This window comes from Exophiala bonariae, assembly GCF_035927105.1.
Source record: "Exophiala bonariae strain CCFEE 5792 chromosome Unknown scaffold_29, whole genome shotgun sequence".
Lineage (NCBI taxonomy): Eukaryota > Fungi > Ascomycota > Eurotiomycetes > Chaetothyriales > Herpotrichiellaceae > Exophiala > Exophiala bonariae.
The window spans coordinates 374,793-401,177 of NW_027042504.1; the positions used below are offsets into that span (position 1 = coordinate 374,793).

Consider the following 26,385-nt stretch of genomic DNA (forward strand, 5'->3'; position numbering starts at 1 on the left):
AATACTCTGTTAGTACCTTAGGGAGGTATCCATTCTTGGTCCCCCGCCCCCCTCCCTTTAGAACAAACATCATTGTTCGACTTTATCCACAGGCCCTTGGTCAAAAACATCTCGGCTGTGTATATACTATGCCATCGATCGATATCAATAAACGAGATCAATATCAATGCCTGCCTACCTACTTGCCTACCTGCCTGGGTAGCTGATTAGAGGGGGGGGGTTAACCTACAAGCTCCCTCTCGAAGTTAATTATGCCTGTGTCACAATAAATGCCTACCTAGGGCAAACAATACAATAGAATTCTACGCCGACAATCTACTGCCAGTTTAGGTAGGTCGATACTAGCTAGTTGGTTCCCTAGGTAGGTAAGCCCATGCATGTCTAACGTCGACTTTCCGTCACGAGAGATTCTCGGGTGGTTACTGTCAATTTGTCGTCGCTCCTCGTGATGAGTGGGTGCGTTTCCGGATCTCGCCGCCAACGCCAACGGAGAAGGCAAATAAACCAAGACAATAAGCGACCGCAAAACGAATCACTCAGATCATAACATAGCATTTCGTGTTCATTATGTAGTCCCTGGGTTGTTCGTTTCTTTGGGTAGGCTAGGACTTGCCTATTCTCTTTTTACCTCCCATCTTGACTGTACGCATTCCGAATCAACGGAATGTACCTTATCACTGCAGCTCCAACCGAAGGTTAGCCACTCAAATGTCCCGCACTCCGCCTGCCGACATGTTGACTTGAGGAGAACCAACAGGCGGCAGGACCGGAGCTGGATATCTTCCATCACCTGCACCATCAAATGCACTGGGTGGGGCTGGCATTCGGCCAGGTCCCCCGTTCATACCACCTCGCATCATCATGCCTCGGCCGCCACCTCGAGGTCCCATTCTTGTTTGTGGGCCCATGCCCGGTATCTCGAAATCTGGATTGTTGTTTAGAATGACGTCTCTCCTCATCTGTTGTTCCCGACCTCCAGGCGGTCGTCGCGGACCGAATGAATTGAACTCTCCACCATTACCTGGTCGCCAGTTGGGGTTCACCCCTCGCTGACTTACGGATGTGAAGTGGCTCGCTTCACTTTCAGCTGGAGATCGGGCACCTGGTAGATCTTCATAGGAATGTGACGGGGGTAGATGGAGTGAATCAGGTCGATGCTGACCTGGTGTCAGAAGAGAGGGTATGCGTGGTCCTTGATCCTGGAAATTTTGGGGTAGTGGTGGGACTTGATCCGCGGCGAATTTCGGATCCACATCTTCATAATACAAATCACTTCCACCAGAATTGACCCGGGGTCGTCTTGTTGAGCCTCCACCATAGCCGGCGCCTGAAGGCAGCTCCGCAGGTGGTGGCGCGTATCTCCCTGGCGATCTAGGTCCGCTGAAATTTTCATTGGACGCATTATTCCAATTGGATCGAACCGGGACGTACCTGATTAATTAGCCTAAGTATTGAATGAGATATTATAAACTTACGGATCTTGACTTTGCGATCTGCGTGGTGCAAAGTCATGTTGGGCAACTGCGCCTCCAAGCTCTGCCACTTGCGGCTGAGGCATAGGAGGCATGGCCGGAGGAGGCGACATACGATGGCCTGTTCCAGCAGGAGACTGAACTCGACTACCATAGGGTGACATCCTTTCCCGTCCAGGGGATTGAGCTCGAGCGCCATAGACACCTTGTGTATCCTCAGGTCCAGTAGTATACACTGACGGGCTCATCGGAGCAAATTCTCGGGTGTCACCTTCAATGTAGGGTTGGGATTGGGCAATTTCGGGGCCACCCATTCTCTCTGAGTATCCATCTGGAGGAGGATAACCAGGCGGTGGTCGCTGTTGTCCATTTGCCATTATCGCGCCAGCGGCCAGCCCACCAGCAACAGCAGCACCTGTAGCATAGCCACCTCGACCACGGTTTCCATAACCGCCCCTCATGTCTGTGGAAAATCCACCGCGGCCAGGATAAGCTTGGGGTGGAGGTGGCCCACGAGATCCGTAACCGCCTCGAGGGGCATAACCCCCGCGAGACGGGTAATTGCCTCTTCCGCGTGGACCATAGCCACGACCTCCAGGAGGTGGGACACTATTATCGCGATAGGGACTTGGAGGAGTCCGTTCATCACCAGACCTTCGTCCTTGAATGGGAGCGCCACCAACTGGTATTGGAGGAGGAGTAGGATTACCATATTGATCTCTTTGACCGTCATAAGGTGGTCGACTTCCAGGACGACTTCCGGACCTAGAGGGAGGACCATAGAATCTATCCGAAGCACCATCGCGTGAAGGAACTAGAGTAGGGTCATTGGATAAAGCTTGGGAGCGGAGTGGCTGGCGATCTTCATCGAGCTTCTTTGACGGGTCAAAGGTGGCAAAGTTGGGTAGTCTATCGGCACCGGGAGCACCATTGACCATGGGGACGGTTGGTTCCATAGCAAAGGCCTGACCGGGGTTTTTTGTTTCTTGTGCCTGACGGTTGTAAAAGTTCTCACCACTCATTTCGGCATTTTCAGCAATCCTCTTCTTCCGAGCCTTGCGGGAAACCAAAGTCCTTCTCATGGCACATGTGACCACGCCCGAAGCAGTGATTAGGATTGTGGAAGCGAGGACGATCCAGCCACCCCATTGTAGATGCGGAACAAACAGCAATATGTCCACCAAGAAAGCCAACAGAGTGACCAGCAGTGTTGGTAAGAGTAGTATTAAAAGTCCGAGAAGATAACGAGCGGAATGAGATGGTGAATGTAAATGAGCAGCGGCTGCGAGAGCAAGGCATACTAGGTTGAAAAAGGCGGCAACGGGGTGTACAATGAGCAAAGAGGACAGTGATTGTCTCGCACTCGAGGGAAGGTTGAAATCTCCATCTCCGGAGGAGCCAAATAGGCCATCTGTCAAGTGTCAACAAAACGGGAGGGTCTATGGGTTTGGTAGGACATTTGTCACTGACTGGTGGTATAACCGACTCTGATACCACTACATTCCGTCGGGGTACAATATCCCAAGACACCAAAATTGACACCCTTGTAAGAGGCGATAGGGATGGCTTTGACGATAGGCGTAGATATGACGGAAAGTAGCAGAAAGACGAAGGATATGAACAACAAAATGGTCAGAGGGGTGGCAGGTCGAAGCATGATAGATGACGAGGAACCGGATGATGTCAAGTGGGATTAAGTCGAGGGCGCCAGTGCGCAGAGGATGGATGAGCGAAGGACTCGCATGTGGAATAATATGGCGGTAGGTACGAGGTAACGAGTGATTGTATTTGTGTGGGTAGATGGAGGTGAGAAGCGACGACGAGGATGGAATTGTGGTACGGAGAGGGCGATGTTGATAGGCGAAATGGGAGAAAGAGTGTACGAGTCGAGGTCAGGTGTAGATTCAAGGTTGAGGCGCAGTCGTGGTCGTGGTCGCAGTCGCAATCGTGAGGTTCAACCACGGCAGCTGCAGGACGGAGTGCAAGTCGAGGCTAACCCAAGAGAGTTTAGGGTCTGTACAGGCGACTTGAGGTGGGCAAGTGGACTGGAGGTGCAGGTGGAGGTGCAGGTGCCGTGCAGGCAGGTGCGGGTGCAGGATCAGGCTTTCAGGCTTGAAACCTGGCAACTGTGTTCCTCATGGTGGGGAGTGGATGTGGATCTGCATCTGGTGCGGACTTGGAACTCATCCGCTCGATGGAGATTGGACTGTTGAAACTTGGGGCTGGGATGGGCATGTTCTCCTCATCTTTGAAAGACATGTTCTGGAAGTCAAGTCCGTGGCTTCGGGGGTTTGAGGGCCAGTTAGAGAATGTTCCAAACACAATAAGGTTGAGTTACCCGGACGAGACACCAACTATCTTTAACTAATGGAGACTGTTGTCAAACCAACTGCCAATGCCCAGGTGATGATGTCGTGGTCAGTGTTTGGAGATAGGTGCACTGGCATCACCCACGAGTATACCTGTGAATTACGTCTAAAAGAAGATAAGAATTATCTTACAACTACATCTGTCTAAACACAACCATGTCATGATACCAGAATTGATCGAGTTTCGTGGGTCAAACGATTAGTGAAGCACAGGTCACCGTACGGATAGTGACAATCGCAGGCCGACCTAGGACCCGACCTAGGACCATAGGCGTCATACTAGGCTAGAGGCAGCATCAAAAGCACTCGTTCCAGGCCCACTCAAGCCTAAATCCAACTTTTCGTAGGCGCTTGTTATTGTTTTCGTCTGGTTAGGTCTCGGCCAACTTCAAATCAACGCATCCGTCAATGTTTCAGGAAATCTCCTACCGAGAACTTTTCAGACGCTGCCTACGTTCAGTTACCAGTACTGTAGCCTTGGGTTGGTTATCTATTGACATACGAAGTCCTCGGGATTTGTAGGACATATCCATTAACTTTCAATAGTACTTTTAACGAGTAGCATTACTTTTCCAAGGATTGAGGGTTGTCAACGCCACAACGGCTGAAGAGTCGCCATTCGCCATCAAACAATCTCTCGTGTAATCTCTCACTCGCTCACCAACTCCCCACTTCCAGGTTTTCCTCTCCACCAAATCTCGCTGTTTCAAATTGCCCATCTCAGCCTTTCAACAAGCCCATGTTTCCATGTTTGTGTCCGGTTCATTAGAGATTATTTATCCGATAGATTTACCCACTGGTGCCTTTGACCTTTATTAGGTGTTGAGTTTCAACATGTACGGAGCATGGGGGACGCGTTTAGGCCGCTTGAACCACCAGGTTCTACGCAAAAGCCTGATACCACAAGGTACCTCCCAAGGAATGCCAGTTCTAAGCTTCAAGTCTTATTCATCCCCTGGGTCGAGTCTATATTATTATGCAAGCCTTCTCCCTGGATATCTTCTTTAGTCGTTGTCTTACAGGTCTCTGTTTCAAACCCTTCCTTCTAGATGATTTCATTCCCTTGACCATCTCATGAATCCTGTGACTCTTCGTTTTAAATACTGAATTATGTATCACCAAATTCATGACACGATCTTCGGCCGAGCATCAATCCTGAATCTCGCAGTATCGCTAGCATTCACTCCGTCACGCGGATTCGAGACATCCTGACCAGTCCCTCGTCCACTGCGTATTGATTCAGCTGGTTCTTCAACTCGACGGCTGCCATAAGATTCGATGGGTTCTTCAAACTTGTCCCACCATCCCATACGGAACATTTCGCCTTGCCACACTCCGCTCTTTTCCCATTCTTCATCACTCCAATATTCTGCTCCCTTCGGAATCAAACCCGACCGTTTGTCCACGATTCTGCTCCCGGCTAACAAGCTCGCCACCGACGCAATGCTCCCCATCGGTTTGGGAAGAACCTGCCGCATGTCGATCGTAACGAAGATTGTAAGTGCGCATATCAACAGTGCGCCTAGCACACCAACGAGCAGGTGAGTTGAGAGAGATGACTGAATCAAACGGAAGTGGCGTGGATTGATGTAGGTCGCCTCCAGTGGGTTCGTCACTGTCTCGGTGGCGTTGTCAGACAATGTGTTGAAGTCGGCGCGAAGGTAGATGCTGATAACCTGGGCCATATATTGCCTGTACAGATGCTGGTACGAGCTAATCAGAGTGGTGTCGTTGAGAAGTTCTGATGTTGGAACACCGTCCCGCCCATAGACAAGGGCATTGAAAATGTCGTCTAATTCATCATTGGTGTTTGTGATATTGATTGCTTGGTAAGACGGGAATGTGGTATAGAAGTCTGAAAAGTGAACCACAGAATCTGGCTGAACGATAGGTGGAGTATCGGTCACCACAGAAAAATCCGGCAGATTAAGAGTCAGATTTGATTGTACTCTTTGGAGACTTTGGGTGCATGTAATAGCGGAGAAGTCGTCAATTTCATTGTTCGAGGCATGTCCGTAATAGATGGCCAGAGTCGGACACGAGTCTGAACCAAACCCCAGTGTCAGAGTACTGCCAAAATACCCACTCGAGTTGACAGGCACTTTAATATTGTTCGTGAGCCACGTATAGGGTTGATCAATCAAACCAGAGTTCCCACAACCATCAGGTGTGGAGATGTTGGAACTCAAGGAGCCGGATTCCATGGTTAGATTGAGGATGCGAGATTTCGGGACGACATCACAGGAGACGGCGGCGCGCAGTGCTGGTGTGCTAACAGACACAGAGCCGGAGTCGGTTGATATTTGTAGGGCCGAATTGGACGCAATCTCGAGTTGAGGGAACGAGAGTTCATCATATGTCCATGCAGGGTAGGACATATTGCCTTCGATGATCAACAAAGGGATGTTGGTAGAGGGGGTCTCGAGCGTTGTCGTGTTGAACCAATTCAAAGCCGTGATACCAATGGGAATACCCTGGACGGTCGCTTTGGCGAAGAAAAGACCCGCGACAACAATTGTCAGTAAAGGTGCAAGCACAGCCGAGGCTGATGCTGCCGTCAGAGCGAACCTGCCATGTCGCAGCCCGTCCCAGCTGGCATGCACAGAGACATGGCGCAGTGGATACCAAAGCATACTCGACGTTGCATCGCAAAAGCCCCTAGAAAGAGCGTGATAAGACTCGATGAATTCGATCTCGAAGTCCATGAGGTTGAAAAGAGTCCCTAGGAGGAGGAACACAAAGACAGGGACATAGAGCCAACTATATCTTGTTGCAGCATTGTCACTGACGCTAGCAAGACCATTGTGCTTCTGGGATTGCGAGAGCAAAGCCTCCAGAGTTATAATGGCCGCTATTGATGCAAGGATCGTGAAGGAGATGGCGATCCTATGTAGTACCAACGGCTGCATCCACCGTACATTCTTGTAGATTGAATTGGCTTCAGAAATGGTTTGAACCTCAGACTCTGACCCTGATATTACCTCAATGGCAAAATGTTTGGACCCATCTTCATAGCCCATACGTGTCATATATCGGTCAGGTTCAAGTGCCATTGCGAGTTCGTCAAGGCTCAGGTGGCCGGTCCCGTCCAGTTGGTTTCCTAGACGAGGGCTTCGTGCTAAGATGGCAGCAACCGCAGCGATCGAGTCGATTGATCTTGGAACAACTCCACGAGGCGTGATGAAGATAATAGCAAGAGTCAACACCAACATGACGCCCGCTATACCTTGCATGCCTCTGACAGGTGCTTCACGTGCAACGAGTCGGTTTTCCTCCCTCGAAAGGGTTCCATTCAGAGACGATCCAGAGCTAGGTTTCTTTTCCGAAAGCAGATAAAAGTTGGCCAGCTGCGCAGCAACCTTTCCATAGATCCTATTCGCGGTAGTATTCAGATAGTTGGTGTCTAGAAATTGCGTCTCGGAAAAATTAGGAGTGTCTAGTTGCATTAAAGTCAAGAATGAATCCAAGGAGAGGTCGTCACCGCTCGAACCCCCAAAGGCATATGATTGTTGAGATGTTGCCGCCACACCTTTGGCAATATCGAGCCCTGTAACTCCTTCAAGCTTCCTCGGTGGTCCAGTCAAATTCACTGATTGTACATTTCCGGCAGTGTCGAGAGTGACCATACCTGAGTGGATCGCATACGAGGGAATGCAGACAAGATTTGACGAGTTGAGAAGTTTATTTTCGTTCTGTCCGATACCTTCAGAATATGCTACCGCGACCATATATCGTTCCCTCGTAGGATCGTTGTCGGGGAGGTTTGAACAGGTGACATTTTGGAAGGATCCTTGATAGCCAAATCTGTGGGTAGTATCGTTTTGGGTATAGTACCAGTCAGGTGAGTCCAAATAGGCGTTGTAGATCTGACAGTCAGGTAAAGTGACTGTCGTGTTGAAGTAAGAAGCTGTTGGCGCGTTCGAGGACCTCGAATAGGAAATGTTGTAGGTGATTGCACCAGATTCGCACTCGAGGCCGACGCTGAAGACATCTACCTCGGCCGAAAAGGTCAAGGTGCCATTGACGAAGTTTTCGGCGGGGCTAAAACTCTGAACAGTATACTGATCACTCGTCCCAGATGGAGGTGTCACATTGTATGCCTGCTGGCCATAAACGACATAAGCTGCTCTGGAGTCCACGGAAGCAGCTTGCTGGAAATTTGAGCCATCGAATGTGTTGTTCAAAGCCATCGTAGTAGCCACTCCATCTTGCTGAACAGCTCGCAAACTGAAGATACCAGTTGACAGGATGGTGATGACCTTGATCAAGAAGAATACAATAACGGTCGCGGCCACATTGAAGTGGGACTTGCGTATCGACCTCCATAAAGAGACGAGCTGAAATGGGGTGACGTAGTCTAGCAAAAGGCTGTTTTTGGCCGTTTGAGGACCTTTCGCCATCTCTGCCCATGGTTGGATTGACTTGGCAGCATAGTCGACCTGTCTCCAAAGGACAGTTACTATCACAAAAATGGCGGTAGGTCCATAGGTCCACAAATAGTGCTTCTCGTCATCGCTGGTCACGATTCCCCGATTCGCCGCAGAGATGCTGTACACGACCTGCAAAGCGGCGATTACTGCTGCGAAGAACAAAGCAAAAGCAACGAGAACCCACCGCCTCAAAAAGACGGGATCCCAATTCGTGTCAAGTCGATTCGATGTCGGTTTCGCGTGAGATTTATGCCCAGACAACGAAGAGTCTGCTGGCCTGGGCGAATGTCGAGGCTGTAGAAGTTCGATTTGACTGTGTTGAGGAGATGCATCCCTATTGCTGGGGTTGAGGCGAGAGTAGCCTCCAATCTTGAATCGCATCATGGAGAACGCGGTGCAACACGTGTGGAGTAGCCACCACCAAGAAGGCTCAATAGCCTCGAGCAATCCAGACCACCCGCAGCATTTATGAGAGGACTAAGAACACCAAATGTGCGCTCTTCTGAACATAACCCTGAACACTCTGAGGTTTCTGTAGAAAGCTTGAGAAAAAGGAGCAATTTCAGTTCTCCAACGTCCCGCAAACCTAAACACGAGATAACGTCGGTGTCACCCAAGTACTTCCTAGGCAACGTTTAACCCTATCCGTGCATCACCTCTATCCACTTTACGACATCCGCGTATCTGCCGACCAAACTTAAAATACTATAAATCGTTTATTAATAGAAACTAGTGGTCAGGTTCAGTATGAAAAAGTCTTGGGTTCTCTCAAGCTCCAACTTCCCTTTTATCAGAGACCTTGAAGAGTTCTCGTGGTTGAAACTGACCGACAGGTGACCCATAAGCATAAATGAGTTTTGTGGATAGAGTGCAAATTCTCACAATCGATGTTAGCCGGGCTGAGCACCAGCCTCGACAATGTATCAGCAGGCTTTAAGTCGATGACCGTACGTCGAAGCTCAGTATTGCCGACGCAGGTCTTGCTTGCATGGCAAATCACTCAAAGCTGTCGATCCGCCAATTCAAGTTTTTGATCTAACAGCCATGTCTAAAATTTCATCAAGTTTTGTGTCTCGTGGAACTTGAGATTATCTCACGCACGCCCTGTTCCGAAAGGCGGTCAGGATAGCCGCATATAAATTTGGCGCGATGAGTGCAAGGTCATGTTTCGAGAGATACAGAACTCTGTGGTTTACATTGGACAGACACGGTAGATGAGTGTAATCAAAAATGCAGAAATTGTGCTGCTATTGTACTTTGCCTCACAAACGAGGGATGGCACCGCATCTGGGGCCCCCTACTTGGCCCTTACCGATTATCGTCCTGCCCTTGACAACGGCGAGAGTCGTAGGACTCACTTTATGCACCATTGCTTCGTCGTCCACAAAGAAAGCATCCCAAGGGAATTATGCTAGACGGGGCTTGAAGGTAACTTTGTCCGCCAGCATCAGATTCAACCTCGAGGATTATGAGACGATGATATCTTAATGTAAACTCTCACCTCTGGCAGGGAGCCATTTTGTTCAGGATGTCTTTCTCCCAAGAAAGCTGGTGAGCTTTGCTTGAAAATGAAAGATATTTTCTCGTGTTTCAGCATCCCGATCCACGAGCAAGTATCGACAAAATCAATCACTTGAGGATTGTAAAATGAAGAATCCTTGCCCTAAGTGCTAACGTACACATACAGTATGACGACCGCATCACCTCCCGCTGTGAAACAGGTATGTGCTGCTCCATATCGATTGGGCAGGTGAGGATCCCTACAGGAGCAGCCTTGAGCGCCTACTGCTGCATGTGGAACCAGGCACAGCGTTGAGTCTAAGTGTCGAATACGCTTTCACTTTGTGGAATGCTTAGACAAGACCGTTTTTGGTACTTGTATGTACTGCTGAGCTCGGTGTAGTTTGAGGCAGGGTGCTGCTTGGCAGTTACTCACATCCCAAGCACCCACAACGGATTTTGACACCCACTCAGTGGAAAGAGTTGGCAAGCTTTGCTCCGGTTACTTCTGGAGTGCATAAAAGTTGCCCAAGCTTTTGATTAGCCTTGGAAATGGATCTGGTAATCTAGGTTTGTGGCTGCTGACCGACGTCATCTTCCTCCTCAATGGCACGTCAACCCAAACTCCACCGATCCATAATCGAAACTCGATACTTGGCCAGTAATTTACCTGTGTCGAACGCTTCGATAACACGAATTGCTTTAATGCTCCGTAGGAAGGTACACTCGTAATGCGGCTCTGTTTCTCAAGAAGCATATCGATTCAAGATGAATGACCCAGGCCTCGACGGGCCTATCGCAGACGCGTCGGATCAAGTCAAGGAGAACGTCGACGAAAAGCCTGACGATGGCTTGGACGAGGAAGAAGAGGAACGGAGTTTCCTCTTACCGGCGCGGTGGTGGTATGCATCCACAGGATTTCCTTTGATTGCAGGCACATTTGGCCCCATGGCGAACGCATTCAGTATATGCGCACTTGTCGAGAACTGGAGGGTCGAAATCCCTCCAGGAGGCACTGAAGAACATGGGATTGATATCAAGGATCCTCGATGGTATGATCTCCCGACATCTGCTTTGTGCACTATGTTCGAGCGCGTCTAATCGAGACTTGTCGCATAGGCTCATCGCTGTGAACGCCATCTCGCTTGTCTGTGCCCTGACGGCCAACCTTTCACTTTTGTTGAACATGGCGGGTAGAGTATCTTTCAGTATAGCGCAACCCATCACAATTATTGGATTTTGGCTTGCGTCGATCCTCCTCATCGCTCTTATCGCAGTCGCAGCGCATGCGTTTCACGCTCCTGGCGTGCAGGACCAAGCACTCACACAGGCCTATTACTATGCAATATTTGCCGCCGGACTCTACCAGATCATCTCCTATCTAATGTGCGTGACCGTCTATGGCGCGTTCAGAGGGCACTACAGCAAGGAATTCAAACTGACTATGGCCCAACGAACGCTAATGCTCCAAACCATTGCATTCTTGGTTTACCAACTACTCGGAGCCTTAGTATTTTCGCATATCGAGGGCTGGAAGTTCCTCGATGCCGTATACTGGGCAGATTTCACCTCGCTCACGATCGGCATAGGCAGTGACTACGTACCGAAGACTCACCTTGGACGAGGACTTCTCTTTCCGTTCGCGATAGGCGGTATCACGATCCTTGGTTTGGTGGTCGGTTCCATACGTTCTTTGGTGCTTGAACGTGGTAAAAAGAAAATGGCTGCGAGGTTGACAGAGAAAACCCGTGCTAAATTGGTCCGAGATGTTCAAAGTGCCATCAAGAAGAACCATCATTCGAAACCTCACGGTGTCATGGGGTTGGACAAGGAGCACGTGGACGCTTTAGTGGCTCAGCCTGGAGAAGGCGATATTTCAGAGATTGAGAGAAGAGAGGCAGAATTTCTCGCAATGAGAAGAGTACAAGCAAGAGCCGATACGACTCGCAAATACTATAGTCTCCTGGTCTCAACCTTTGCTTTTGCGTTTTTGGTAAGTCATGGATTTCACTGTCCGTCGAGCGTGGCAACAGTCATACTAATACGAATCCAGTGGACAATTGGTGCTTTGGTTTTCTACAAGGCGGAAAAGAACCAGCAGTGGTCGTATTTTCAATCCCTCTACTTCGCCTATACGAGTCTTTTGACCATCGGCTACGGCGATCTCCAGCCAATCAGCAACAGTGGCAAACCATTCTTTGTGTTCTGGTCCTTGCTGGCCGTTCCAACCCTGACCATACTCATCTCCGACATGGGTGAAACAGTTGTAAAGGCCATCAAAGAGGTCACCATATGGCTTGGCGAGATTACTGTGCTTCCCAATGAACAAGAAGGCATGAAAGACAGGCTCAGACATGGCGTTTACAAGGTGACACTTGGGAAAGTCGAGAGCAAGTCAACAAAACCAAGTGATGTTGAAAAGGGGAAACCCCCATCTAACGGTGGGACCGACTTCCAAGAATTACATCCTGGCTTGGCTCGCATATTCCGAGTTCGCCAGAAGAAGGGGCAAAACCAGGAGCAGATTGCAGCCAAGGACAGATTGGCCGCGGAGTTCGAAGAGTCGGAGAAGATTGATGAGTCCATTGCTCGAGGGCGTGGAAATCGATCGGAAGAAGGTAAATCCTTACACTCCACGGTCAGTAGTCTTGTCAGCTAATCGTGCGCAGAGGAGCACCACTACCGTCATGTTTTAATTTCCCAGATCCGTAAGTTGTGGGTTGATAGCACAGCGGCCACTCCCAAGAAATATAGCTATGCTGAATGGGCGTATTTCTTGAAATTACTCGGTGAGGATGAAAGTGATAGTTCACTCCATGAAGCATCCCCATCACCCGCCAGAGATGAAGTCGAAAATATGTCGCATGACGGAGAAGAACATGGGGATCCTGACTCACCGGAGCAAAATGAGGTCGAGCCTCGTCATCCACGAAATCAGCGTAATGTACAAATATCCACTGGCGAGGAGGAGGAAACTGGAAACATCTCGAGCTGGAGTTGGATCGGAAGTGGAAGTCCGTTAATGGGCAACAAGGCTGAGGCTGAGTGGTTGTTAGAGAAACTCTTTGAACGACTCGAAGAGAGTTTGCATGATCTGAAGAAAGGGAAATCAGGTTCCAAGGATCAAGAAACCCCAAGACATGACCGTGGCAAAGCGTTCACGGCAGGAAAAGATCAAATTTCGACCTGAGCTGGCTTAGACTTTGTCAGCAGGTGCACTTTGTGGGGATATCTACCATAAAGGACCTCCAGACGGTGTATACGCCTGCTCGATGTTAACAATTATCACCCATCCACACTCGATCCACGATGGATATACGGCCATGGAAGCTAATCTGAGTATCTTATACGAAGTGAAAGTAAGAATGTTTAACCCACCTGAGGGATTGGTTTGACAGTACCTGAACACATAACTCCCGAGAAGCTGGGGCGGATTCAACACTTTGCAAGGCGACCTACACTGCAGACACAGACAAACACTTAAGATCTTGTAAGTGTCGCCTCAATTGCCTATGTGCAGACTTTGGGGATCGCGCGTTTTGATGAACGTGTCCTAGATGTCCAAAAACCGTATATCGCCTGAGAGGTTCCTCATGAGCGACGAGGGAGATGAATGGTTCAAAGCAACTGTGATAGCTTGGAATGATGATGGTACTGAGGATACCGTCAGATGCTGACCTTGGCTGTCTTCTTCCCTAGGTACAAAGACAGCTGCTGCTTCCATTGAAATATAGTTTGTCAAAGAGGAACAGTATACGAGTATATGTTCGGCCGAATGGCAATAGCGAGTGGCTCCATGGCAGGGAAGACATAAACTCAAATACTGCTGCCAGTAGCTTCCCCGCACAGAGGCTCAATTTCTCCGAGCATTTATTCTTATCAATGCAGAAAAGTGTTTCGAGGAGAGCAAGGGGGGTGGCTTGTGAATCTCGAAAGTACCGGTATTGCTGGAAGATGCGAGTGTGCGATCTGAACTTTCTACGGTCTGCCAGATCGCTTATGAAGAAAGGATGACCATGCTGAGCGAAGGATAGAAAGCCGATATGTATCGAAAGCCGCAAACCCTATCACAAATTCTCGAAGGCAATCAACCGCAGCAGATCGCGTTCGAGACCGTGAAACCCCGCATCAGCCACCCATTGCGACATTCTCGAAACTTTGGTATTGATGTAATTATGGCAGAACTTGAACTCAATCTTGACCATACCACCTTATCCGGGAGCGTCAGATGCACAATACGTTCCGTCCATCTGGGTATCGGGATGAGGCGCAAATTCGGTGCGAATTACCTCCTTTAGATGTCACCCAGAGTGTTCTCTTGGGGCGGCTGCACTGTACCAACGGGTTGTCTCAATGTTAGACACGTTCCATGCCATATCGATGATATCAGGCGCTCCGGATTACTTGTTCTGGTTAAACGTGACGCGAATCCACCTCCTCGGTTTGGAAACCCGATCGACATGAGGAATATCTCCTCTCGGCCACGACCCCATGCTGAAGTAGGATCTAATAATTGATCTCTATCCCCACACCCTCATTCTTTTGGCTATCTGTTTTAAGCTCAATCGTCATCATCGACTTGGTTTTGGCTTTCAAAGAACAGTCAACTCGGTCACTACTCCCTTAACCTCGCTACCGAACACTGTGGACCCCCCGAGCTCTCGCCGTTTTGCAACCATGGCGTATGTTGATATGCAGCTGTCGAGCGAATTACCCTCCTTGTTGCTTTCATCCGCCATGGGCCCGATATGTCATTGTGAGATCCTGTTGGTTCAGGTAGGTGGCTCTTGATATTCCACTCCTTTTGCCCGTACATCAACCCCTCATTATGGGTCCGTTCCATCAATCTGCTGGGTACGCCACTGTCCGGGGCCCCGGAGAAGTCGCGGGGTTGTCTGAAGATTCTAATTTCTACATATTTCGTGGAAATTCTTCGCATATGGGCGGGTTGTCTATCGCCCTTAACCTCGAACAACAACGTTATTTGTATCTATTCTCATCGATTTAATTCAATATGGGCTCTACTCAACCTGAGGAAGTCGATGTGCTTCTTGTAGGAGCTGGTTTCGCTTCCTTCACACTGCTAAACCGGTATGGACTATGGATCTCTTTGTTCGAGGTATTCTATACTAATGTGCCTTCTAGATTGCGAAAACTTGGCTATAACGTACGTATCCTCGAAAAGGGAGGAGCATCAGGAGGTATCTGGTATTGGAATTGTTATCCTGGAGCTCGAGTCGATACGGATACACCAATCTATCAACTCTTTGACAAGGAATTATGGCAGGATTTCACATTCAAGGATCGATATCCTGGATGGCAAGAACTGCGCACGTATTTTGAATATGTCGAGAAGAAATGGAATATCAGAGAGTACACTTCTTTCAACAAGCATGTTGATGGTGCCTCTTTTGACGAGAAACGCCAGCAGTGGCTAGTTGAGTGTGCTGATGGCTCAGAATACTATGCTCGGTGGTTCCTACCATGTATAGGTTTTGCCAGCAAGAGATATACCCCTCCATTCCCAGGGCTCGGCAACTTCAAGGGAGACATTTACCACACCGCTGTCTGGCCTCAGCATGGCGTCAATCTCAAGAGCAAGCGGATAGCCGAGGTCGGAACTGGTGCTTCTGGCATTCAGGTCATCCAAGAAATTGGTGACCAGGCTAAGGAATTGACCGTTTTCCTACGTACACCCAACATGTGCCTCCCCATGAATCAACGCAAGCTTGATCCCACAGAGGAAGAGCAGAAAAAGAAGGATGGCACATATGAATCAGAGATCGAAAAGACTCGCCACACATTTGCTGGCTTCACATATGATTTCATTCAAAGGAACACGTTCGATGATACCGATGAAGAGCGCGAAAAGGTTTATCACAAACTAATGGTCGAAGATGGTGGCTTCAAATTTTGGCTTGCAACGTACAAGGATATGCTGTTCGATCTCAAGGCCAATGAGCAAGCATATAACTTCTGGCGCAAGCAAGTGCTCAAGCGTCTCACGGACCCAAAGAAGCAAGCTCTTCTTGCCCCCGAGGTACCCCCTCATCCATGGGGAACTAAGCGCCCATCCTTGGAACAACGATTCTACGAAGTCGTCGATCAACCACATGTCAACATCATCGACATCAACAAATCACCCATTGAAGAAGTGACGGCTACTGGCCTAAGGACCAACCAAGGTCACACAGAGGTAGATGTTATAATTCTGGCCACAGGCTTCGACAGCGTGACAGGATCTCTAGCACAATTGAATATCCAAGGCACCGATGGCGGTACTATCGCAGACCACTGGAAGGATGGCACAAAGACGGCCATGGGTATTGCTATGCCCAACTTCCCGAACATGTTCTTCTTGTACGGACCTCAGGCACCCACGGCATTCAGCTCAGGCCCCAGCTGCACACAGTTCCAGGCCGAGTGGGTCGAAGAGACATTCAAGATTATCAAGGAGAAGGGCATCACCAGGCTTGAATCGACTCAAGAGAGTGAAGACGACTGGTGCAAGCGCATGAATGAGAAATGGAATGAGTCTCTCTTCCCCATGGCGAAGAGTTGGTACCAGGGTGCAAATATTCCAGGACGAAAGGTTGAACCATTGAATTGGTAAGTATTCCTGAAAACCTCCGAAATATCTAGATGAAGTGGCTAACAATTTTATAGGTCCGGAGGAATGGTTGAATATGTCGCCACTCTCCATCGTAGTTTGGAGAATGACCTGCAAGGCTGGAAGTACGCTACTGCATAGACCAGTTCAACTACCTAGAAATAGACTTTCTATTCACGAACCTGGACGGACACGATAACATGGTTGAAGCAAGAGAGTCTTCTCGAGGCGTGTACGACGACTTCTGCACGATGGCTTGTGAAAGAACGGGGTTTAGGTGTTTTAGGCCTAAGGACTTCGAAGTTTCATTGTGGCCATACAAGACATGTGCTTTAGATGTAGACCATCTATACAGACACTACCTGACTAGATAGATTCTAGAATCTAAGATCGGGGACACGGAAAGCTGATGAGCAATGGGAGCTATGGATATGGCGGGGTGGATGTCAATTCCTTTCCAACTGGTTTCTTAAAAGATCTCCTGCCAACTCAATCTATTCCTTCTGCCTTGCGTGTGATTCGGTCGGTCGAATATCACTCTAGCAGACCATCACCTTCCCTCCTTGTTCTGTTCTCGACAGTCCTACACCAGAAATGAGGGAAGAATAACACGACGTCGTCGTATCGTGGCCCACCGGAACTGGTCTTAACAACTCACAACCAAAATCCCATATTGAAAAACAAGCTAAGGCCCGAACGGCAGCAGAGAAAGTTCTGATCCAGCAGTGCCTGCTACACTCGTGCTCTGCGAATTAATCGGATTTGAGGGTGTTTTCCCAGCCGCAATCCTCGAAGACCCAAACGGAAGTGACACAAGAGCCACGGCTCAGACGGGCGTTGGCTGTACATAGGTTGCAGTCTCAGTTCCGGCGCTCGTGGCGGAGGCGCATTGCTCTGGTGTGAGACCCTTTACACATCGTCAGTCAGAATGAACTAGATCGCGAACAGCCCTCGAAGAGGAAAAGGGTGGCAGAGTCCCCAAGGATACTATAGGACAAGTGCAAGATCAAATGCTTACCGGTTCGCAACAATAGTTTGCCGAAGGGCCCTGCCCGCACGTGAAACCGCCTGAGCAGAAGCCTAGCATTGTAGCACGTTAGCATGTAAATGATGGAGCTCGTGGATATCTTCAGGCTCTCTCTCGGAATTGAAAGGCCCTCGAACAATATACAAGGTGACAAGGGGGTTGCAAGAAAACTCACCGGAGCCGTCATCGCAACAGTGTCCGCCATCGAGCCAGGCGACACAGGCTCGTCCGTTCGGCCATGAACACAACATCGCGTTGTCGGGGCAGCGATACTGGGTTTCGTCGGTATCGCCACGGGCTGCCAGCGCCATTACAGAACCGGTGTTCTTGAGGTGCACAGCTTGGACTTGCTGGAGGAGGGTAGTCGTGAAGATCAGAGTGAGTGCTAGGAGGGGTTTCATGGTTCTAGTCGTGAGTGAGAATGGGGTTGGATAGACGATGCGTTGTTGGACTTGTAGTTGTGTAGGAGAAGGAAGGGAAACGGGGTTGTATATTTTCAATAGCTACCGTGTAGTGTGCGATGCCTCAGGAAGTGCAGTAAGAGAAAGAATAATACGAAGGATGGGAAGAACAATATGAAGCCTTGCGTAGCGAAAAGAAGTGGAAGATCCAATGCCTTGTCCCTGACTTACTTTGTTGAACGATCATGCCGTTTTCGGCCTTTTCCATCTTGGAGTTGAGACAAAGGCTGACAACCACTTACCGTCAATTGAAGGCACGTTCTTTTCAAGATCGGTTTTGGTAGAGGTTGTTCCCGGATAAAGAACATTATCAGGAGAACTTTTTGCCGTTCAACTAACACCTCCTTCAAATTGGGCTCGACTGGGTCGTTGACAGATACAAGGCTCGTAGGCAAGTCTCCTGCTTGCCTTGATGAACGGGGCATCATCGGAGACTTGATAGTTGTCTTGCCTCAAAATTCCGTAAGGCGTACTACTCTCGCTAGTCCTTCAACATCGATCTCACTGCAAATGGATCTAGAACATGATTACTCAGTTCCAAGAATCGTGTGGGAAGGATGCATCCCATAGTGGCGGAAATCACTTGGACTTGGCAGAGGAGGGTAGTAGGTAACGACAGAAGATTGTTGGTTCCATCTCCTCCACGCTCTCAGTCGACGGGCGTGATAAAGTCTCTGCCGGTACAGTGTAGATAGAGGTATCGTCTGGATGGTTGCGGCGGCAGCTTGAAATCAGCCATGTATGCCAAGACTTGTGAGTGCTTAGATAAGCGGTCCCAGAACTTACCCCGCACGATGCGGAGAACATTTTTTGGTTTTTATTTCACTTGAAGCTGAGGTTATCGAGCCCAGTCTCACTCTCCCTTCACCTCTCAATATCGATCTACTTAGTCGAAGCTCTTCGGCGATCTGAACTTCCTCAATCAAGCGGATCTACAGTATGTCACGCACCAAGCTCAAAGCACGAAAGCTGGGTTCGAAGAAGCGGAAAAGAGATGATCAGGACAACGACAAAGACAAAGACAATGAGAATATCAAACAACGTCCTACCAAGAAACCAAATTTGTCCAAATCGAAGGCTATCGAGTTGCCGCAAAGATCGAAGTCGACCCAATCATTTGAGCCCACGGCGTCCCCAGAAGTCGGTGCCTCACCTGAAACCATTGCCTCACCAGATCCCTCACTCCTAGCAGACCAGTTTGCAAACGCAGTCCGCAAGCACTTTTCCGAGAGTAGTTCAATTGAACTCGAAGAACAGTATCTACCTACAAAGGCATTCTGCGACACCACGAAGTTCAGCAAAGCGCGTGTGGCCAGTAATATGCCTGAGTTCTTAGAAAAGTCCTCAGAGAATGTGAAGGATTCACTGATACAAAGTAAAGGACGTGGACCTCATACCCTCGTCATAACATCTTCTGGTATCCGCACTGCAGACGTGGCTCGAGAACTTAGGGATAAGACCGACTGTCATGTGGCGAAACTGATTGCTAAGCACATGAAGTTGAAGGCTAACGTCGAGTACATGAAAAAACACAATGTCGACATTGCAATCAGTACCCCGATGAGATTGGGTGACTTGGTAGATACAGATGATGCTCTGAATCTCAACGCCGTCAAGCTTATTGTGATTGATGCAAGCTACAAAGATGAGAAGAATCGTACCATTTTCGAGCTTAAAGAGCTGGTTGGCCCTCTCATCGAGTTCCTGAATAGGCCTGGACTTCATTCGAGGTATGGAAATGGGATTCAAATTATGGTTTTCTGAAGGAGGGTCTGGGGTGTCATGACTGACGATGCTATGACTTTACGGGAGGAGACGAAAGAATGTTCGAGGAGTGGCTGGTAGTCATCGAGGATGGACAAACTGGGCTGACCTGCTGAATCTGAGGACACCAGCATGGCAAGGGCAAGTTCTGGTGACCCTTTATTCTCGGTAGAGTGTCATCAACAAAGTGTGGTCGAAGCTGTACTGCTGCCAGTACCCATCTGAAAGGTCGACATCGGTGAGGGAGTTAATCCGTCCGATGATGGAATGGAAAAACCAGTCGCCCGTTGTTGGCCTGCCCAGTGCGAGCGACATCTGGCAAGATGGCTAAAACGTGGAGGTGGCCGATGGGTGGCTGATAGACGAGGATAGGCAGACCACGGCATGTGCAGGTACCCGAAGCCCCCCTCGGCACGCTTTCCGGCGCCCACCAACACAACCAGTAAACGGGCAATTCCAGGCGGTCGACAAGAGCTTTTCTCCGCTGCCACCGAACGAACACCCCGCCGATCCACTGGCAATAACGTGTTAGTGCTTCTCCCAGCTGCAACCACTTCCACTTCCTTGGTTAAAATATGGATACCGAATTCAATCTTCAAACGAATTCACTGTTGCAGGCCAACTTCCCTTTATATCTGCTGATCTCTTCACTTGTGTGATAATCATCTTGTGTGATTTCATTCTCTTCACTCACTGTCTTGATCTCACTCGTTTCACTGTGCTTCCATTTTTACCACCCTCTCGGGCTGTGCTCCAGATTTTACAAACGCTTAGGCCTCCACCTTTACTGTCTTGACGAAATCACAATGAGCTATCAATCCTTCTTGAGGTCGACCTCAGGGTCTGGCAACAAGTTTCCCTCTCCCAGCTCCATCTCCCGCAAACCAGCGGCCCCTCCAACCATCTCTGCTCCTCAACCACTGGCATCTAACTCACCTGCTCAGAATGTTGCCCTTCGAAATCAACCCTCGAAGCCTACATCCAATTCCACCAACACTCCTTTGACACCCACATCTTCGATCAAAAATACTGCTTCAGGCTATGCCGAAGCGCCCACAACAGCGCCCCCGGCCCCACCTCTCACAACTCCCTCTCCTACGCCGCAGGCATCAACACCCTTGACTCAAGAGCAGATCAATGCTGCATTAAACACCTGCCTGGCACTACAGAACACAGCCACAACTCTGCACGAGAAACGGCCGTTTGCAGCACTTCTTCTTGGGCCAGACAACACAACTGTCCTCCTGACACACTTCTCCATTTCGCATGTCCAACACGCAGAGACCGAGCTCGCCCGACTAGCCACCATCCATTTCTCCCAGAAATACCTGGCAGGCTGTACTCTCGTCTCAACATGGGAGCCTTGTGCCATGTGTACGGGGACCACTTACTGGAGCAACATCGGTCGAATCCTGTACGCAGCCAGTGAAGAGAAATTGAAAGACCTGACCGGTGCAGACAACGATGAGAACATGACATTATCTCTACCATGCCGCGATGTGATAAAAGCAGGACAGAAGGACATCGAAGTGATCGGACCCGTACCTGGATGGGAAGAGCGGGTCGTGCAGGAGAGCGGGAAATGGTGGAAGGAACATCAATCACTTGATTCTGAACGCCAGAGGGAAGGAAGTGTGAACGGAAGTACCAAGACAGGGAGCCTGTCTAGTGTCAGTCTGCGTCAAGGCACACCGACCACTTGGACTGGAGAGAGCAGTGTGCTCAGCAGTATTGACGATGAGGGTGAGTATACTGCCGAACTGGATATTGATTGGATGAGATGAGAGACGACATGGGTTGTTAAACCTGTGAAAATATGTGTACAATCACGGAAAACTATTACGAAGAAAGGATGGACTGATGGTGTGACAATAACCGTCTGCACTGTGGTGGCAAATGCACATAGACCGAGAACGACGTGTATATAACTATGTACCTGAACAGTCTCATTGCATTCATCATACCTGAAATAACACTGTGTGTAGAACAAACGTCAATGCTGTCATCACTTACTCCCACCCCTCGACGTATCCTTCTTAATCCTCCGCCTCCAACCAGTAACGTCCTTCCCGCCCTCGACATCCCTCAACGCTTCCATCCTCGCCTCAGCGACGTCCTTCAATGTCCTCCCCCTCACCACGCGCGTCTCAACATTCACGCCCTCCTCACCCCACTCCACCATCCCCCCACCACCAACATACTCCTCGATCGCCAGCACGAGACTGACATCCCGCTGGCCCACAAACGTCACACTCGTGCCCTCCCGCCCCGCTCGCGCCGTTCGCCCCACCCGGTGCACATAGTCCGTCGGGTTACGCGGAACGTCGTAGTTGACGACGACGCGCACATCTGGAATGTCCAGGCCGCGCGACGCCACGTCTGTCGCGATCAGGATGCGGGATTTCTGGGAGCGGAAGTCCGACAGGTTCCGTGCCCGTTGCGTCTGGGGGAGGGCTGAGTGGAGAGATGTCACGGGGTGGGAGAGCAGGAGGAGTGTGCGGTGTAGCAGGTCTGCTGTGCTGGTGCGGTTCGTGAAGATTATGATGCTTGGTGGCGCGGGGGAGGAGGAGCCCGCTGGTGGTTGTGTGAATGATGGAACCGAGAGGAGGACGTGCAGGAAGGCGTCTTTGTGTGTCATCGGGACTTGGAGGTAAGTTTGGGAGAGAGTTGGGGGAAGAAGGCTTTTGGTGGTGTTTGTGGTGAGGGATGTGGATGTGGATGGTGAGAAGGAGGAAGGATCATCGGGGTCGGCGATTTCTGATACGAAAATGGGGAGGCGATCTTTCGGCCGGGGAGCGTCCTTGAGAGCGCGCACTTCCGGCGTCACGGTTGCGGTGAATAGAAGGGTGAGTCTCGACGGTGATGGTGGAACGGCGGACAAGCAGGTGTTGATGTCGGGAAGCATTGACCCGGAGCCTGGGGCAAGTAATCGATCTGCCTCGTCGAAGACAACGACTTTGGCACGCGACAAACCGACTGTCGTCTCCTTCCCCGAAGTCAGGATGTGGTCTGCGAGTCGTCCAGGCGTCGCAACCACGATATGTGGACGGGCCGCCAGCGCTAACGCCTGAGGGCGCATGTCCACCCCCCCTGTGATCAGCACGGTCTTGAGGTTCTGCGGTGTTCCCAGCGCTTGGAACTGCTCAAATATCTGCAGTGCCAACTCGCGTGTCGGGGTGAGCACGACGGCGTAGGTTCCAAAGGGGTCTTCAGCCCATTTCTGGAGAATGGGCACCGCAAATGCCACCGTTTTCCCCGTACCCGTCCGTGAGCCACCGATGCAGTCTCTTCCTGCCAATATTTGTGGTATGCATGCCCGTTGAATGTCTGTTGGGTTCTTGATTGCCATCGCGGCTAGAGAGTGTACCAGCCATGGTGAGACGCTCAATGAGGCGAAAGTACTCGTAGAGGCTGCCGGAATAGATTCAGTGGGTCCCGCTGTCGAATTGGAAGGTCTTCGGGCATCGTCAACTGTGCGTCTGACTCGAGATAGAGTAGTTGCGGACTGAGGGAATGCAGGCAGTTGATTCTCCTCCGAAATGTTGGCTTCATCTTCACGAGGCGGTGAGACACGTCGACGCTTAGGTGCAGGTGACGGAAAGTCTTCGTTTCCTGAGTCTTGGTCGGAGGGTTCTTCTGCGCGAGCTCTAGACGGAGCCATGTTGTTGTCTATATTGTTTTCTCTCAAAGACGACGTTGTCAATATCGAACAACTTTTTTTCCGATCGAGAAATGTGGCAGAAAAAGTCGCCATCACGGATCAAACCAATATCCCGAGGGCGGTGAGGCGGGACCGAAAAATACAAGATCGAGTGGGGGTGATGATCCTTTGCGAGAATGCTGCCCCTCTTCTGGAATGTCCTCATTAGCTACTGTTTTCAGTAATTGCCTCGCTTCAGAGGAATTACCAACTAAGACCATGCTAGAACTTGCATGCCTGAACGGCGACTCCAACATAGACTAAAGCATACGTAGTAAGCGATGCTGGAGGCATATGTATTTTGCGCTTTTCTCTGACTGGACACGATGTTGAGGGATAATGGCAGCGCTGTTCATACCAGCTTTCTTCCTTGACCATACGCTGAGTTTCACTCCCACTCGTCTGTAATTGAATTGTCGTCGACATTCGGCACTTCTACCTTCTGGGGTCTTGACAAAGATGAAGCCTTTGCTCCTACATGGACATGCAACATCACCAAATCCATTGAAAATCGCTATTGCATGTCAATATCTTCAACTTTTATACGAAATCAAGATATGGGACTTTGGGCCAGATCCACTTCGTGGAGTCAAAGGAGAAGAATTCGCGAAGATCAGCCCTAATGGTCGGGTGCCCGCCCTGGACGATCCTAATACTGGTGTGGTTGTGTGGGAGAGCGGTGCTATCATGAACTATCTGAAGCGCCAATATGACAAAGATAACATATTGGGACCCAATGGCCCCACTCCACAAGATCAAGCAGATCTGGATCAGTGGGAGTATCTGTTGCTGACGACTCTGGCACCCATGACAGGTCAAAACGTATGGTTCAGATATTACAACACCGAAAAGAATGAAGATGCCATCAAACGCTACACAAAACAAGTGTACCGATGTTATGATGTTTTGGAAGCTCAACTCAAGAGGAGCGGTGGACTCAGCATCTTACCTGGTGGCATTACCTCTGTTGACTGCCATTATGAGCCGTGGATCAGACCGGCCAAGTACGCAGGATTGACGGGCGAGAACTATCCACAACTTGAAAAGTGGTTGGAGTTCATGGCTGAGCAGCAGCCTGTCATAGACGCGTATCAGAGTATCAAAGACGCCACAGCCTTGCAGGACCCAGAAGCTGCCGCGCGTGGCCTCCAGCCAGATTTGAATCTGATCCATGAAGCTCAGGCCGATGCAGCCAAAGGCTAAGCGCCAGTCTCATCCATCATCAAGGTCTCGGCTGGCAGAGTTCGAATGAGAGAAGACCGCCTCGTACAGGTAAACATTCAATGAGCTGCATGATGACGATGAATATTATACTATCTTCATGCCTTGAGGTGTAAAGTATTGCCTCAGTGCCATATGCCAGCTGGCATGTACAATATTGCGCGCTACGACAAGTCGGTGATATGGAGACAGCTAGATGGTAGTTAATTATCCATAGTACCTGAGAATGTGCTGTAATGACAGCGTAGAGACCAACCCGATTTCTCACGATGGAGACTTTGATGTTCACATGATTCTAGTACACGGGAAGTTTACCTCAGCCCAAAAGGACGGCAGAAGAATGCCAAAATTCCCAAAATTAGCACTGCCTAAACCTCCAGCATTGCCAAGGTAGCTTTCCAAGCCACAAGGTCACCATGTGGCAGTTCCCACGGTCAACAAAGGGATGCCCAAATACCACCCCTTGGCAAGCCTCGTTCGTATTCACGTTGCCGCATGCACTCTGCGAGTACGAAAATGCCTGTATCGAAGAGGACATATTTCGGATCGGGCATTGTCGCTCAAAGCCTTGTCGCGATCCTATCGCAACCGATGATCCAACGAGAAAGTATATATAACAATCCCGTATGGTCAGCACCCTACCCTCACTTACCTCGAATCCAGCACGACAATCCAGTAATTATATTAGCCAATTATCTTGAACAATGATCGAAGCAATCCAGTCGTTTTTCGCTCTCAAGTGGACTCAAGAGCCCTTGTTGCGTCCCTTACCTCCTCATATCGTCCGAAATTATGTCCAGACTCCCAATGGAAACCTCGAGCTTCTATCATCAAAACCAGACGTCAAGAGTGCAGGCCTCTCGTCCAGAAAACAGCCGATCTTTTTCGTTCATGGTGGCGAGGGCTCTGGCTCTGTATGGTTCGAATGGATGGAACATCTTTCAACCTCCTACAACGCCACAACTTACGCATATTCATTGAGATGCCACGGCGCAAGTTATTCAGTGCCCTACTGGAAAATGGTATGGGGAACATCCCTGGATGACCTAGCCTCAGATCTTGTAGCCTGTATCCAAGATGTGAGAGAAAGGGAGGGACAGGACCCGATTATCGTCGCACATTCTTCGGGTGGTGGTCTGTCACAATACGTTCTGTCGAAAAGTCTCGTAAAAGCTCGAGGTCTTGTGCTTGTCGGTGCCGTTCCTCACTGGGGAAACATGAGTGTTTACTTCAGCTGGTTCCGGAGAATCGACCCCTGGTTCAGTCTCCGAAGTCTTTGCCATCTGTTTCATCCCAATAGTCCACTCAACACACCACGCTTGGTTCACAACGCTTTCTTCGGACCACAATATCCACGCAGTCGTGTCCCTGAATTCATGAGGTGGATGAGCAACTACGAGGCCATGTTTTGGCCGTTTGGAATGGCAGGTCGAGGTTGGGGTATTGAGAATCGTTCTTGGCTGGCGACCACCGACATATTGAGCAATATTGTTCAGTGGAATGGGTCTCAAAAGATTCTTGTCATGATCGGCACCGATGATAAAATGATGGGTGGAACTGAAACGAGGATGGTGCGCGAATATTGTTCAGGCATCCAACAGATGCAAGTCGAGAAACGGATCGACGCCGACTACGACTCGACAAAGCCATCCATCAAGATTGTCAGAGATAAGTATGTCAACGAATCAGATTATCCCGGAGTACGGCTAGTTGAAGTGAAGGGCGCTGGCCATCATACACAGAACGACATGCAATGGGAAGAAGCTGCTGAAGCTTTAAGGAGATTTAGTGAGCAGCTGGATTGATAGGGGCCAATTCTCCTCTCCGAAAG

The 26,385-nt window shown here is 49.7% G+C and overlaps 9 protein-coding genes across 9 annotated transcripts; 6 read left to right on the forward strand and 3 right to left on the reverse strand.

The window, feature by feature from the left end:
* Positions 1-704: 704 nt before the first annotated feature.
* Positions 705-3,129, reverse strand: LTR84_007451 (uncharacterized protein; the record flags this gene model as incomplete). The annotated part of the gene is made up of 3 exons (XM_064851004.1): positions 705-1,431; positions 1,476-2,883; positions 2,943-3,129. The coding sequence occupies 3 exons, from the start codon at positions 3,127-3,129 to the stop codon at positions 705-707; spliced, it is 2,322 nt and encodes a 773-aa protein (XP_064702273.1).
* Positions 3,130-4,965: 1,836 nt separating this feature from the next.
* On the reverse strand, positions 4,966-8,652 carry LTR84_007452 (uncharacterized protein; the record flags this gene model as incomplete). The annotated part of the gene is made up of 1 exon (XM_064851005.1): positions 4,966-8,652. The coding sequence occupies one exon, from the start codon at positions 8,650-8,652 to the stop codon at positions 4,966-4,968; it is 3,687 nt and encodes a 1,228-aa protein (XP_064702274.1).
* Positions 8,653-10,539: 1,887 nt separating this feature from the next.
* LTR84_007453 (uncharacterized protein) lies at positions 10,540-12,961 on the forward strand (the record flags this gene model as incomplete). The annotated part of the gene is made up of 4 exons (XM_064851006.1): positions 10,540-10,823; positions 10,891-11,764; positions 11,825-12,389; positions 12,441-12,961. The coding sequence occupies 4 exons, from the start codon at positions 10,540-10,542 to the stop codon at positions 12,959-12,961; spliced, it is 2,244 nt and encodes a 747-aa protein (XP_064702275.1).
* Positions 12,962-14,785: 1,824 nt separating this feature from the next.
* Positions 14,786-16,522, forward strand: LTR84_007454 (uncharacterized protein; the record flags this gene model as incomplete). Its single annotated transcript, XM_064851007.1, has 3 exons — positions 14,786-14,862; positions 14,917-16,380; positions 16,438-16,522. The coding sequence occupies 3 exons, from the start codon at positions 14,786-14,788 to the stop codon at positions 16,520-16,522; spliced, it is 1,626 nt and encodes a 541-aa protein (XP_064702276.1).
* A 2,286-nt stretch (positions 16,523-18,808) lies between these two features.
* Positions 18,809-19,633, forward strand: LTR84_007455 (uncharacterized protein; the record flags this gene model as incomplete). The annotated part of the gene is made up of 1 exon (XM_064851008.1): positions 18,809-19,633. One exon carries the CDS (start codon positions 18,809-18,811, stop codon positions 19,631-19,633), a length of 825 nt encoding a protein of 274 aa, XP_064702277.1.
* An 806-nt stretch (positions 19,634-20,439) lies between these two features.
* LTR84_007456 (uncharacterized protein) lies at positions 20,440-21,417 on the forward strand (the record flags this gene model as incomplete). Its single annotated transcript, XM_064851009.1, has 1 exon — positions 20,440-21,417. One exon carries the CDS (start codon positions 20,440-20,442, stop codon positions 21,415-21,417), a length of 978 nt encoding a protein of 325 aa, XP_064702278.1.
* Positions 21,418-21,638: 221 nt separating this feature from the next.
* DBP8 (putative RNA helicase) lies at positions 21,639-23,294 on the reverse strand (the record flags this gene model as incomplete). The annotated part of the gene is made up of 1 exon (XM_064851010.1): positions 21,639-23,294. The coding sequence occupies one exon, from the start codon at positions 23,292-23,294 to the stop codon at positions 21,639-21,641; it is 1,656 nt and encodes a 551-aa protein (XP_064702279.1).
* Positions 23,295-23,792: 498 nt separating this feature from the next.
* LTR84_007458 (uncharacterized protein) lies at positions 23,793-24,536 on the forward strand (the record flags this gene model as incomplete). The annotated part of the gene is made up of 1 exon (XM_064851011.1): positions 23,793-24,536. One exon carries the CDS (start codon positions 23,793-23,795, stop codon positions 24,534-24,536), a length of 744 nt encoding a protein of 247 aa, XP_064702280.1.
* A 722-nt stretch (positions 24,537-25,258) lies between these two features.
* LTR84_007459 (uncharacterized protein) lies at positions 25,259-26,359 on the forward strand (the record flags this gene model as incomplete). The annotated part of the gene is made up of 1 exon (XM_064851012.1): positions 25,259-26,359. One exon carries the CDS (start codon positions 25,259-25,261, stop codon positions 26,357-26,359), a length of 1,101 nt encoding a protein of 366 aa, XP_064702281.1.
* Positions 26,360-26,385: the final 26 nt, after the last annotated feature.